This window comes from Neovison vison, chromosome 11 (genome assembly GCF_020171115.1).
Source record: "Neovison vison isolate M4711 chromosome 11, ASM_NN_V1, whole genome shotgun sequence".
NCBI classification, from domain to species: Eukaryota; Metazoa; Chordata; class Mammalia; order Carnivora; family Mustelidae; genus Neogale; species Neogale vison.
Window position 1 is genome coordinate 101208546 of NC_058101.1, and position 15151 is coordinate 101223696.

A 15151-nucleotide genomic window follows, 5' to 3' on the forward strand; every position below is an offset into this window, starting at 1 on the left:
TAGCCTTTCAATTAGCTCTTACAGCGTGAGCGGCAGAAGCAGACAAGGTTGTCTGAGGACAGAAGGCAACAGTAACAAATAAGGAAGTATAAGAAGGGAGGCCAGAGAGCTGAGTATCACCAAAAGATATACTAAATCCAGGAATCCACAGACTACTTATTTTGCCTGAAGTTTAAAAAAATAATTGCTGTTCTTTTCCTCAAAATTAGGTTCTTTGAGGGCAGGGAGCACATCTTACTGACCTGCACCACAGTGCTTCTAGAGAGAAGGTTCCCATATTTCAAGTTAGCATTTATACTTCTTCAGTTCTAGTACTTATTAGTCAAATGAGGAAAACACTGTGCTCTATAATTTTACAGAACTTTGGTCCTTAAATGTCATTTATATTTGTGACATGATTTGGTTGAAGAGGCCATCATGAGTCTACATTTCGGTGAACTGACCCAGACCACACACGTGAGTGGCCACCCCATGGTCATCCCCACAAAGCTATCTGAACCCCCGCTGTATGAAAAAAGGGCCACTGCACTGAAAGGAAAGAAATTACCCAGGGATGACTTCACTGCTCTCACCTTTTCATTGGCCATTGAATGGTACCACCAAAACAGCCGTGTTGTAATGTAATAAGCAATGATCACGTCAACAGTATAGTGTTCATGAGCTACAAGGATGCAGATGATCCCGGCGGCGCTCAGCAGCCAGCAGATTAAATGATACCACCAGAAGTGACGAGGCGAATCTAGATGGTAGAAAAGGCATAGCGTTAATGGGATTCCCAGAGATGAATTGAACGATTACTGATTACCGTCTATGCTAATGACCTTAAGTAGAATAATCTAAGGTCAGGAAGTCAGCGGGAAAAGGAAACAGATTAACCCCCCAGACAGTCCCTGTCAACCCCTCAGGATTTACTGAGACAGGGAGCAGAAGTGAGACCCCTGGTGGCAGGTGGAACAGCCCTTCACTGGGGAACAGTCCTTCTCTAGACATCCTAGACCTTGCCCACTGCTAAGCCATTCCATACGGAAGAGAGCAGAGTTGTTTATTAGAGTGGTTGGAACTGGCTCATACGGGCTCATGGAAGGGATCCCACTGGGAAGAAAAGCAGTAGGGGTCAAAAGCAAGGGTAGCTGTCAAGGAAAATATGGAGGAAAATGAGAAAGCAAGAGTCATTTCAGGTTGTAGAAACTTACTCTGATTTCTCCAGAGGGAGAAAAACAGCATTCGGCTAGCAATATTTTGCTTCTCAGCAGTTTTATACTGTTACTGCTAATAGCAACTATAAACATTCCCTATATAAAGCTTAGGATCCTGGCTCATTCACTTGTGGATTTTAGCCTTCCTAGTGAGTCCACTAAGAAGGTCATCCTATTGATCGGCTGTAAGAGAGAACCAGAGCACGCATCAGGTGAGACAGGATCAGCCTACAACTTGCCCCCACAGGTGCCAAGGCCACACAGGTGGAGACGCAACCTCTGCTTCATTGCCAATATCTTTCTCTTTTCTTTAACAGTGGTTTCCTTTATTTCATTTTATTTTAAAGATTGTATTTATTTATTTGACAGAGAGAGACACATCTGAAAAGAAAAGAAAAGAAGAGAGAGGGGGAACACAAGCAGGGGGAGTGGGAGAGGGAAAAGCAGGAAGCCGAGGTGGGGCTCAATCCCAGGACCCTGGGATCATGACCTGAGTCAAAGGCAGAGGCTTAACGACGGAGCCACCCAGGCATCACCCTCCCTCTTTTTTTTTTTTTCTATTTTAAAGCCTTATTGGCTCACAATGTTAATACTCTCACAAACAGATTCATTTCCTATTTACCGGTGTCTCTATTCATAGTGACATTTATTTCTAAGTGCAGAACTATGGTCGAAGACCAAGAGGGTCCATTTCCAGAAGTTCAGAGGAAATACCAAATCAGGTATCGTTCAAATGAAAAACAATTTTGGTCCCAAGTGGGACAGAAAGATAATAAGCCTGTATTTGCAATTGGAAGACTGATTTTTCCATTTTGAAGGCGTTCCTTATTCCTTCTCAGTTGGTTCATCCTGCCTCTAAGTTCTAGCACATAACCGACAGACTCCTCGAGTTTTAAAGCTGGAAGAGACCTTACTCTTTATGGCCCCAGGTGGCCAGATCCGGGCCCCACAACTGTTCTGGTAGGCAGAGAATACTCAAAATGGAGCCACTATTTAGAAATCTGGAGCCTTCCCTAACTGTGCCTTCTTTAGAATTCCAAACTCCACCCCTTCCCCAAGGTCTCCCTCCCACCCAGCTTCCTCTGGTGATAGGTCACCCGGTACTTACTGCCTTAGAACTGGGAACTGACTGGGCACACCAGGACCATTTTGCCTTTGTTTATCCACAAGAAGCAAAGCTGAAGCAGACAAGGAGTGAAGGGGTGGGCTGAAGGGTCATTTCACTGCTTGTGGAATTAAGAACGAAGTTTCAGGAAGGGCTGGAAACACTACTGCTGCTCTTCCTCAGAAATGTGTTCCCAGTTATGCAGTCACATTGGGACCACGGCTCACTAACTGAGCACAGTGGCTGACCCGAAGAAAAGATTTAGTATAAATTATCTTGAAATAGAAATGGGAAAATGGTAACCCCTTTCTGCTTTCCCATTCTTCCAAAGGAAGAACACAGAGCTGAAATATAGTGATACAAATATTAATCCACTTGTTTGTGTGGGATCCTAGCCCTCGCTGCCATTGAATAATCATATACAGACAATGGGTTTTCTGTAGTAGCAAGGTAAGAAAGAAAGAAAGAAAGAAAGAAAGAAAGAAAGAAAGAAAAGAAAAATTTCCCCCTTTCCTAGCAAGACATTTTGTTCTAACCACTAGGGCTGACTTCTTCAGGCTAATTTTATAAGAAACCCAGGCCCCAGTGATAATATTTACATAACTGTGGAAAGCCCACAAAAATGGTCCTGGGTCCCAGGTTTTCATCTATGCTCTTGACGCCATTCAAAATCTACTCGCGACAACCAGCAAACAAGGAAATAGACCAAACAGATCAAAAGGTGGGACAACAAAAAACATAGGAAAGATGCATTGAATTTTAGAAGCAGACTGCTCAGAGAAGCCACTGGGATAGAAGGATAACACATGGTATCATTTAGAAGGTGTTGGGTTTTCCTAATTGCACAGGAAACAAGCACACACATGGAATGCTCTGTTCATCGGCAGAACCGACTCTAGAGCCAGGTTTGTATTATGCATCACAGATCTGCCATTTCATTTCTCACCAAAAATTAGAAAAAGCAGAACGTCATTCTTTCACAGCTGTATGTAAACTTACACAAGTTTTAAAAACCTCAAGCCAACATCATGCCAGGGAAAGAAAATCCCTCTACACACTGCATTGCTATTGCTCTAAAGTAAAAGAAAGATCATCGGCAAGAGACCCAGACAATTCCTTAGCAATTTTAAAAGCTCAGACAACTTGGGTTCCCCAATATTCTAAACAGAGCCAAGAAATTAACAGCACAACCTCTGGGGTCAGCCTGGTTGAGTTGGAACATCCCGTCCTCCAGTTACCAACTGGGGACCATGGGAAGTCCTTCTCTTGATGTTTAAGTTCTCTTCTGAAAAATGGTGAAACAGGGCTTCTCTCTTGGGGTGGCTGCAGGGGTGAGTGAGTATCTTTGCATCCAGGGCTTAGAATAGTGCCTGGCACAGAGTATTAGGTTTCTTTGCTATTGCTGACAACAGCCCTTGGTCTTTGGTTATTTTATACAATTGGTCCTCGGTCTTCTGGGGTGGTTCTCTTTGTTACTTTGAACCCACAAGGGCTTTGCTCCAACACGAAATTCTTCCCCATCCTCAGTCTCATCTTCTTCTGCAAGTTTTCTATGATTTTCAGATTAGAGAGAAGCTTCTACAACTCCAAAACACGTATGCACTGGCAAATAATGGATCTTACACACCGCTGGAACTTTTTCCAACAAAAGTTAGAGTTAGAATCATAAATGACACAGATCACTCTATTAGCTCATCAGAACCAGTAACCAGGACTTAGACATGTAGTGACTGACACTTAAGGAAGAGACAATCCCCCAATTTTGGTGCAGAAACAGACTCAGGTTTCTTCCCATTACCACCTCCCACAGCGTGAGGGTGAAGGCAGAAATAAGGGGAAAGTTCCAGAACGCCCTCCGCCATAAAACAGATGTGACGGATGCTGTGCACTTACCATGCTACTCTCTGTACCCCAAGTGGGTGTGTGGCATTTACAAAGGAAACAACTCAGAAGCTACACAATTCTTACCAAAAAAAGACTTCAGTTTATCTACTGTAAAGAACCTCAGTTCTTTGTCATAATACTCTCAAAGCAGAACTTAAACCTAAAAAAACCCCAGGAAATCTAAAGGACTAGAACTCCTTTCTAGGGGCGCCTGGTGGCTCAGTGGGTTAAGCCTCTCCCTATGGCTCAGGGTTCTGGGATCGAGCCCTGCGTCGGGCTCTCTGCTCAGTGGGGAGCCTGCTTCCCCCTCTCTCTGTGTCTGCTGCTCTGCCTACTTGTGATCTCTCTCTCTGTCAAATAAATAAAAAAACCTACCCCCCCCCCCAAAAAAAACTTCCTTCTTCACCACTAACAGATAAACTCTGACTCCACACTGCCACTGGGCGAGGCTGAACCTGTTTGGATTAATGACAGGCCAAGAGAGGGTGGAGGAAGCAGGACAACAAATGGGGAAGCATCCTTCTGTTGGTCTTTGCCAGAAGACTTCCTTACAATGCTGCATAAGTGAATAAAGTTGAGATAAAGCTCTAAGAAACCCTGGAGAGGGTCCTGAAACTAAAGGGGAAGGTTAACCTGACCAGTGTTGCAAGGAAAAAGTATCACTCACTTTGAAAGGACTTTGAGATAATGGGTCTAATTAAATCAAACGTCAGAAATCGACAACAAGGGGATCTGCCTGGTGACTAAAATACAGAGCCCACAATGAAGGAGACCTTATACCAGCCCTGAAAGCTGATGGTATACACAAGGATTTTGTGGAATAGGAATTAAGTGTATTATTATGGAAAGATAACTTACATTCTTGCCTACACGTTGTTTTGTACAAAGAAATGACCAATACTAGCAAAATGTTCCTTAAAGATGCCTACTAAATCAGGACACCTGGGTGGCTCAGTGGGTCAAAGCCTCTGCCTTCAGCTCGGGTCATGATCCCAGGGTGCTGGGATCGAGCCCCGCATCAGGCTCTCTGCTCAGTGGAGAACCTGCTTCCCTTCCTCTCTCTGCCTGCCTCTCTGCCTACTTGTGTCAAATAAATAGATAGGTAGATAGATAGATAGATAGATAAATAAGTCTGTCAAATAAATAAACAAAATCTTAAAAAAAAAAGATGCATACTAAATCATAGAACTCAGCTGGAAAATGGTGACACTGGAATGGGACAAGAAAACATCTAAAAAGGGGGAAAACATTAAATTATTTGGAATGATGGAATGGACATTCCATACAATGGAATTTTCACTCGTAAGTCATTTACATTTCCAGTGCACTGATTCTTTTTGCAATAAGCCCAATACTTTTTCTTAGTTGCAACATTATAATAACTTTTCATACTTTGAGAAGACGAGGGAGAGAGACATTGTGGCGGCATGCTAAATGTTAGAGAATCCAGGTTTTAAGCCTCCAGTGTCCAAATCACATAGGGCTAGTTGAAATGATTTAAATAAGCACATACACACAGGTGCATACGTGTCTCTTTCATAGCTAGCCATCCTAATGGAATAAGGGTTCCCATCAGTTTCCAGGCTTTGGGATCCCTCCCATGACAGTAGTCAACAGAGTGGGAAGGAGTTAGTACTCACATTCTTTGATGAACAAGTAAGTAAGTGTCAGCATAACGGTGTGACCGCTGAAGAGGAAGTCTCCGCACAAGATATGGGATCCAGTTATGGACAGCCCACCACCGGAAATCAGTCGTAGAATTCGTTGTATTTTTGCCTGCGAGTCTCCATTGAGCTGAAAGACACAAGATCAGGAAGAAAATTTACAAGCCAGCAAAATCACACTTCAACCTAATTTGTGTGATACTTAGAAAAAAAGGTTGTGCTTTTTTCCCTTTTAACTTAAAAAGTCAAAAAGAAGCCAAGGGGGAAGATCCTCAAATTCAGCTTTATTTGTTGTACTGGAGAGTTTTAGTGACACATTTTCAATTATTCAGTATGTTACTAATAATATGTTTCGGTGGTGGTGTGTCCTTGGGCAAAGCTTTTAAAAATATTAATAACCAATGACTTCACCATAGCTATGCACTAAAAAGATCAAAGCTACTTTCTTTCCTCTTTGTAGGGGGAAGTCAGGGTTTTGGATGGTTAATATTTGATTCAGCTGAATACCACATTACTAATATTCTAAAGTGTGTTTGGGGACCTTGTGTTAAGTGGGCAGCCTGAAGTGTGCATAGAGCTGTATTAATATCTGATCAAGACATTTACAGTTAAGGGGAGCTGCAGCACATTACATAATTCAAATAGGTTTGCAAATGGTGCATTAGAGATGTATTGACAGCTTTAAAAGTGAGTAGCTTTGGTCAGGAGAAACATCCCCTAAGGAAATAATCTGTTGTTGCAGAGGGCCAGAGGAGAGCTCGGGTGGACAGTGGTACAGAAGCCCCTAGAAGCCACCATGATGACATAGGAAAGAGTGATGGGCTAGGACAGGAGTTTGACCCAATAGCCAAAAGGTTATATCCCATTAAAACTAAAGCATATAGGAAGGAGTAGTAGATGTAGTGGGTCAAAATGGTAGGCATGGAAAACTGGAATACTGAAATGCTTGGGAGCCAGAAAGAAGGTTTCAGATCAATCTACTATCAGGTGAGCAGGAGTAGAAAATCAAAGAATAATCCTCAGAAATATATTCGGGTAACAGTACATGAAAAGAGAAATACAGAAAGACCACTAATAACTAGTCATTGGGGACCTAAGGGGCCAGTTCTAGGACATGCTACCTTTTATACTCATTTATGATCCTTTAGGCAACTGGCCCCTGAAGCATGGCCAGTCCAGCCTTGGTGGTGGTTTAACAGGTGCGGAAAACAGGCAGAAGCCCAAGGAGATGCAAGGGAGTGAAGGAGGGTAGAGGGGAGGAGGATCCGAGAGTAGAGAAATTCAGTTAGCCTCTAAAGCAACTGGAAAACCATCCTATCCAGCAGGACAGGAATCGGGGCAGGATTCCCTGCCGAAAACATCACTCCTGGGGACCCTAGAACCTTCCTGTTTAAAAAAAAAAAAATCATATGGATCTGGAAAGCTTTCTGGTATTCAGATGACCCACGTAAAAAGGCAAACACATCATGACTGGTTGATAGTTGAGAATAAGGCTCTGCGAGAGAAAATGCTGTAAACCAGGATTAGATGGTGAGAAGTGACTTTCTTCAAAAGTTTGCTTAGGCTGAGCACAGGTGGCAAAACCAGAACATAGATATTTTATCAAGACTTCATACTCCTTGGGGTGCCCGGGTTGCTCAAACTGTTAAGGAGGTATTAAGCTCAGGTCATGATCCCAGGGTTCTGGAATCAAATCCCACATCTGGCTCCCTGTCAGTGGGGAGCCTGCTTCTCCCTCTCCCTCTGCTGCTCCCCTCTGCTCTGGCTCTCTCTCTCTAATGGATAAATAAAACCTTTAAAAAAAAAAAAAAGAAAAGAAAAGACTTGAGAGTCCTTAAACCAACATGCCAGGTAGCAGGTGATCCTGCCTTGAAAAGATAAGATCTGGAAGGCAGCAGAGGATCCCCACGAGGGGAAGGGAAGCACTGCTGATGGAGTGGCAGGACCCCGTCCAGGTGAACCTCAGGGTGGCGCACTGCAAACTACATGACATAATGTGACACACCTTGGGGTGGAAGACAGACTCCAGCTTGAGCTTAACCGGATCAGTCACAGTCCTTCAGGAACTTCCCATCACGTGGTTGGTACAAACAACCGTTAACACCGAGATCAAATTTAAAAGTACACATGCTGGCCCGCCGAAGAAGGAGGCGAGGCGATGAGCATGGCGGGCGCCGGCGAGGGCGGGCACCCACGGGCGCGAGTGTCCCGCCTCGTCTCCTTCAGCGCGACCCACCGACTCCACAGCAAATCTCTGAGTAATGAAGAAAATTTGAAGCTGTTTGGGAAATGCAACAATCCAAATGGCCATGGGCACAATTATAAAGTTGTGGTGACAGTGCACGGAGAGATTGATCCTGTTACAGGAATGGTTATGAATTTGACCGACCTCAAAGAGTATATGGAGGAGGCAATTAGGAAGCCCCTTGATCATAAGAATCTGGATCTGGATGTGCCATACTTTGCAGATGTTGTAAGCACGACAGAAAATGTGGCTAAATATATCTGGGAAAACCTCCAGAAATTTCTTCCTCTGGGAGTTCTTTATAAAGTAAAAGTGTATGAAACTGACAATAATATCGTTCTCTATAAAGGAGAATAGCTTTTAGGGGTTAATGCTGTAGAAAGACTAAATTCTTTCCATATATGAAAAAGGTCTTTATATACCTTTGGACTATTACGAACTCATCACATACTTGTTATACCTCCACACTGTGTTTGGAGTGCCTGCCTGACTGAAATCATTGTGCGTAAGACCTGTTGTGAATTCAAATCTATCTTAAAACCAAACTCATAAAACATCCTGAGTGTCATTTAGAGAGTCTTTTATTCATAGATTAAAAATCACTTCATTTTCAGTAAAATGTTTTGCGAAGTTTAAAAGCAAAATAAATCAACTTTTGTTTTTCCATTAAAAAAAAAAAAAAAAGTACACATGCTGCCCAACCCGTGCTCCCAGTTTAAAAGGACACATTCTTCTTCATTTCAAAACTCTAACATATATATATATATTTTTAATCTGCTCACCTATCCCAACTCAATACTCTAATTCTCTAAGGGCAGAAACACTTAAAGCCATCAGTCCCTTGACCCCGGATTAGATGGACCCAAAGGTCTCAGCAGACCCAGGGGCTGAACTATTGCCACATTTGGTCTTCTCCCCTCTTCCTTTCAGCAGCGAGGGTGCATGGAGATGTCTGAGAGCCCTGGATTCATGATGCCTTTACAGAATAGACGAAGCCCGCTCTCTTCTTGCTCTTTCACAGTTCATAATTCCTCGATCCTTTCATTGCTATCCTAGATGTCCATTTGTGCTCCGTGTAAGGGCTAAATAGCACCTCAAGAAAGTGGGGGTGAAGAGGTAGAAAGAAAACCGGGGAGAGTGGGGAAGGCTAATGGTGAGAGTTGGGGTTAATTTTTTTTTTACTAATTCTGTTTTGGTTCACTGGGACCACATCACTCACCACTTAAGATTCTAGTTCTTATGAATTTCCTCATTTTCTCAGACACCATTCCATGCCCTGACTGGGTATGAACAGAAGACGTAGATGACTTAAGAGGACAGGCATTGTCGATCACAAGCACCCAGAGCAGACAGAGCTCGGTGCTCTAAAGGGTTCCTGGATCTGTCCCTGCTGCACGCCATGTCCCACAACAAAGTACAAGAGAGCCCAGACTGGCTCGTGCCAACCAGAAAACTCACTCTGCACTGTCCCTTTAGTTCAGAAGAAGAGTCCTCTGGGCACCCATGGCCAGGAAAGCTTTCTCAGGGAAGGGACTAGAGCTATCCCAGCCCAGCATTCTTGCCTGTGGCAAAATGGGTTGGAAAGGCTCCATCATTTCATGCAAATCCTAATAATGGGGCCAAAATGTATTCACATACACTTCTCCGAACGCAGGTTTTTGTGACTGCAACCCAAAACTCGGACTGGTGGGCTGACAGCATCTGTAAGCAAAAGCCTGAAAGGGAGCCCCAGGCATAGATAAGGGAGAAGGCGGGGCGGGGGGGACCAAAGACTGAGGGTTTCTCCAGTCTTGTGAAATCACATGTGGGGACTGTATCCACCGAGGAACAAGTTGTTTTAAGCAGTGAGGACGATGTTTGACAACCCCCCCAGCCCCCACCACCGCGAGTGGTATCCAGACACATGGTCCCTTCATCGCTCACAGGCTCAGAGGGCAGTCCACTGAGTCAGCAACAGAGGAGGCAGGTAGAGGACCTAGGCGCCTCGGAACTGCAGAAATCTGAGCACTCAAGGCCTGTGGCTGGCCCACATTTAGAAAGCAATCCTGACTCCTGCCCTGTACCACCGCATCACCTCCAGTCGAAGCGATCTGCATGTCCGTGTTACCGAACCCTTACTCAAGCACCCACAGCCAGCCTGCTTATGCAGCAGCAAGAGGTCTTGACAACGGAATGTGGGGGCGGACTAGTCTGGAGGCCACCAGGGCTTCCACTGGGAGTATTTGTAGCTCGGTTAGCCAGTCATATGTGTACTGATGTGGCTTCTGAAAATTGCAACTCTTCCAGGGAGGGTGACCTTTAATTTGCTTTCTTTCTGTAATCACAGCAATTCATCTCTGCAAACCTCACCCATTACTGGGATGGGCTTGCCTTCTTTTCTGTGCTCGCTTCTTCATTTAACGCATAGCAATAACCCCCTTCAGAGTGTTTATTATGTTTCTGAACTTCTCCCATGCCTTAAATTAGTTTCACTAAAAATCGGCCAATGTTTAAATTCAATATGTACACTGTTTTAATTACAGATACTTTCTGCTTTGATGGCTTTGGAAAAGTATAGCTTCTCTAAACCACACCTATATTTGGCGAGGGAGACTGTGGACTTCCTTAGAACAACTCTATTTTTCCTTCCACCTTGGACATCTGCTTAGTGTTCAGTAAAATATGATGTTGGATTTCACTCCCTTGTCCAGAAATCACATAATTTGTAAGTTTCCTTTTTTTTTTATAAGCCAGGGAACCCTGGGGTCTAAGATGATTAACACCTCTCTGAAGAAATGACTCTACCTGGAGAGATGGTAAATCCCGCTCAAGACAGTTTCAGTATTCATTCCCAAGTGTGTCCCAGCAAAAGGCCACTCCGTCTTTCCATGTGTTAAAAACTTTGGGGTCTTCCTTGGCTTCTGTTACACTCATGTCTGACTATTGGCACATCCCGTTGGTCTTACCTTTCAAACGCATCCTGAATCGAAGGACTTCCCTTTACTTCAGTGGGCCACAAAGGGCCTAGGAGATCCACAGACTAGGCCACCTCCACCTTTCCCACCTCCACTCAGCCACATGGGCCCCCTGCCATCTCTTGAGTCCGCTGTGACCTGGGGTGTCGCCCAACCACACGGCTCACTTCGCCATGTTGTGTCTTGCCCCAAGGCTTTCTTACTACAGAAGCTTTCTGATCTGTCTCTGAAGTCGTACCTACCCACAGCGTCCCAATTACCCTGGCTTACCTTTTCTGTTCTTCATCTGATAGTGCGTGACTTATCATCACGTTACAAGGGGTGCCTTTAGTTTTTGGCTGCCATCCCTGAACAGAATATAAACTCTCAAAGAAGAACGACTTTGCTTTGGTCACTGCTGTGGCTAGAGTGCCCGGCCTGGTACACGGCAGCAGCTTTAACACTTGCAGAATGAAGATGTGCATGAATGAGTAAATGAGGAGGCCAAAAAGCAGAGTTGAACACCCTGCCATAAATTTTAGTTAGCAGCAAGTGAATTTCTAATGCACAAAGATCTAGGTCTTGTGAACACATTGGAATGTCTTCCCTCCAACTCCAAAGAGAAACAAGAAATGGACCAGACTTCAGTGACCAGCTCTATGAGTATCTAAAAGAACCTGCCACAGAGCGAGCAGGTGTTCAGCAAGTGTTCTCTTCATCCCCTCTCTGCACGAACTCCGAGGCGCTTACCTTTGGGGCACACTGGAAATGCATTCCGGGCACAGGGAGAGTGGTGACATACATTGTAATACAGCGATACAGGTATAAAGTCCCAACGATAAAAAAGAATCTGCGTCCCACAATTGACCTGAAGGAAGAACAGGGATAGGGAGAGACAAGTTGACTCGTGGTTTCTGCTCTGAGTGCAACACAAAACGACGTTTAACGGAATACAGAATTACTATAGAGTGGGCACAAGCAGACCCACTTCAGAGCTCACACACAGGCTTACGTGTGAACGGCCCACCCACCATTCCAGAAATGAAGGTTCACTTATTGGAAAGAATCTGGGAGGGTTAGGACCCAAAAGGAATGTCTGTGGGGAGTGGGGAAGTTATAGCAGATGAAGGTTCTAGACAACCACCTCTCCTAAAAAAAAGTGCTCTTCACCAGAGAATTCAATGAACTGGTCTATGTTTTCCGTCAACACGCTGCATTAATAAAACCTTCTCTTGAGAATGTATCAAAGGTATAAAGGAGCCACGGTTGCAGAGGAATTCAGTAATGAGCTAAGGTGATATTACATAATTGGACACACAGGGAAATGGGGCAACTAATTTAACCTGAGTTATATAAGCAAGGTTTATTTGGAGACCATCCAAAAGTATTTTCATAGTTTGGGCACGAACTATTCTGTATGGGATTATATAGACCTTCAGAGAACTAGATTCTGAAACTGTCCGAAGTACCCTTGTGGGCATTTAACGGTGAGCTCTTGGCTGATCCATTTACCTTGAGCTTGCTCCACCTGGATCAAAAAAAGCAAAAAAAAAAAAAAAAAAAAAAAAATCCCACAAGTACTTTTACACTTTATATTTTTTGGTGGAGACCGTGGTCTTGGATTAACATTAGCACCTGTCCTGTACCCCTTAGTCCTCACTCCGAGGCAATGGTTCCCAGAGGTCTGACTTTGTGCACACAGAGGCTCCTCTACCTGTTGGCACCACGGCCCCATGGGTTATCTGAATGGGCTTTGAGGGTTCTGAGTGTCCTTATGTCCAGCGGAAGATGACAGCTTGTCTTCTGCTGTGTAATTAGGGGTGGGTCTATAAAGTCTGGGTTCTGGGGAGTCAGAGATGGGGGGCCCTGAAAGCTCCTGGAATTGGTAGCTGTAACTTTCCTAGCACATAAACTATATTCCTACAGGTCTCACATTTTCAGAGTCTCAAACTTTCAAAACTAATACCGATCAAAGACTTCTGGAAAACTAGGTGGTTTCAGGCATGTGGCATATTTTTAGTTTTCTCCAAGACTGTGGTCTGACGTGGATCAAAGTCTAATTCAGGTAACTGCTGGGACTTCTAATTTACAGAATTATGTATGAATCTAATTTTAGTTGCTTATTTCCAGTAACTATTTTCAGAATATTCCAGGGTTTCTGGGGTCAAAATATAGAGTAGAAGACTACCTAGACTACTAAATGAGGGGCACCTAGGTGGCTCAGTTGATTAAGTGTCTGCCTTTAGCTCAGGTCACAATCTTGGGGTCCTGGGATGGAGCCCCATGTTGAGCTCCCTGCTTAGTGGGGAGTCTGATTCTCCCTTTTCCTCTTTTGTGCACTCTTATACTCTCTTCCTCTCTCAAATAAATACAATCTTTAAAAAAAATAGACTAATAGTGTGCCTGGGTGGCTCAGTGGGTTAAGCCTCTGCCTTCAGTTCAGGTCATGATTCCAGGTTCCTGGGATCGAGTCCTACATTGGGCTCTCTGCTCAGTGATTCCTGCTTCCCTGCTTCCCCCTCCCTCTCTCGCTGCTTGTGATCTCTCTATCAAATAAATAAATAAAATCTTTAAAAAAAAAGACTATTAGGTGAAAGTATTTATTTTGTATAAGGCCATTTCTTTCAAAGGCTTGCTATATGAACTCTGCCTTTTCTCCTACTGAAAAGGAAAGGGTGATTGATAATCAGGACCAAGTCTCTCCATTTGGTTAAGTGAAAAACAATTCACCCTTTGCTTCAACCTCAGGCCCAAAAAGAGTGTTGAACTGTGTGCTCCGTGCTGTTAGACAAGGTGAAGTAATAAGCAGGAATATTATGAGTCAATTATATTCATTCCAGCCTTCGGAGTTCAGCTGTATTCAGAAATGAAAATTAACTTAGAAGGTAAAATGTGCACTCTGAAATCTTATTTAGAAAAATAACTACTGCTAATGATTTTTATAAGGTGCTTTTATAAGAGAGAGAAAGTAGGATTTCTCACTCAGCTAGGATGTTCAAAGGAAGTTATAAAAATTATTCTATTAGTTACTGAAATGATACAATTCTACCTCAAAAGCAAAAAAAAAAAAAAAAAAGAAAGAAAAAAGAAAAGAAAAAGTATTGATTTCCCCAACAAGTTTCTGATGACAGATTGTGACCAAAACAGTGGATATCATCACAATGTGTGGCCAGCTATACGACCACAAGTTTGTTTGTTTGGTGGGGAGGGGATGGACGGAGGGAGAGGGAGAATCTCAAGCAGGCTCCACGCCCAGCGCAGAGCCTGGCCCAGGACTTGATCTGATGACCCTGGAATCATGACCTGAGCTGAAATCAAGAGCCAGACACTTAACTGATTGAGCCACCCAGGCGCCCCCAAGAGTTTTGACACGGTAAAGCCCAAGGTGCTCATGGAGAGGCAGCTCATAACTTTCTAGATAAAGATTCAAATAAATTGAGACTGTGCTCTGAAGCACAGTAGAAGCCAGCTACTTACCAGACCCTGGAAAAGGTCTCTTTTCATATATATATATATATATGTCTATTCATAAGTGAATGTGAATATATATAGTCATATATATGCATATATATGAATAAAAAGATCTAAATTAAGGGAGAAAGCAAACACCTCTGGCTTAAGCAGACTCTTATTTTCAACAGAAGTGTCAACAGAAAGAGAAACGCTAAAGTTCAACAAATCTATTGTTTGCTTTTGGCATAAAGCATACTGCAGCTTAACAACTTTGGCAGCAAAAGGTTCTAGCAAAAGACAGTTGGTAGCTGCCTTTTACTTACACACACAAAAGAAAATGTTTAGGAATGACTTCAGTTTGCGGAACAAGCTTTCCAAACTGCAAACTTGAATTTACGGAACTCTGGACCAAAGAGAGATTGAATTCCACTCTAGAAGCAACAAACAACTGAAATAACAGTAGAGCATGAATTCTCTCTTCTAAACATGATCTTGTGGCACGAATGCAGAAATCCCATTTTGAACAGTATGGACTTAAGTTAGTAGACATTACATTTTCAAAAGCCTCCGTGTATGGGCAATGTTTCGATCTAACTTATATTTTAGTGATTTAATTGCTAGCATCTTAGTAGAGGACAAAATATCTGAAGGAGAAGTGAGATGGAAAAGGA

General features: G+C 43.4%; 2 protein-coding genes across 4 annotated transcripts in view; one reads left to right on the plus strand and one right to left on the minus strand.

Annotated features, from left to right (window-relative positions):
* Positions 1–15151, minus strand: part of SGMS2 (sphingomyelin synthase 2) — an 82330-nt gene that overhangs the window by 2551 nt on the left and 64628 nt on the right. For all 3 annotated transcript variants that reach the window (XM_044224312.1, XM_044224313.1, XM_044224314.1), the window contains exons 3-5: positions 11778–11895; positions 5826–5979; positions 573–739 (exon numbers count right to left, since the gene is read on the minus strand). In XM_044224312.1, the coding sequence (XP_044080247.1) occupies positions 573–739; positions 5826–5979; positions 11778–11895 (439 nt within the window). The remainder of the gene's footprint in view (positions 1–572; positions 740–5825; positions 5980–11777; positions 11896–15151) is intronic.
* On the plus strand, positions 7992–8761 carry LOC122889286 (6-pyruvoyl tetrahydrobiopterin synthase-like). The gene has a single exon (XM_044224315.1). It carries the CDS (start codon positions 8008–8010, stop codon positions 8449–8451), a length of 444 nt encoding a protein of 147 aa, XP_044080250.1. The 5' UTR covers positions 7992–8007; the 3' UTR covers positions 8452–8761.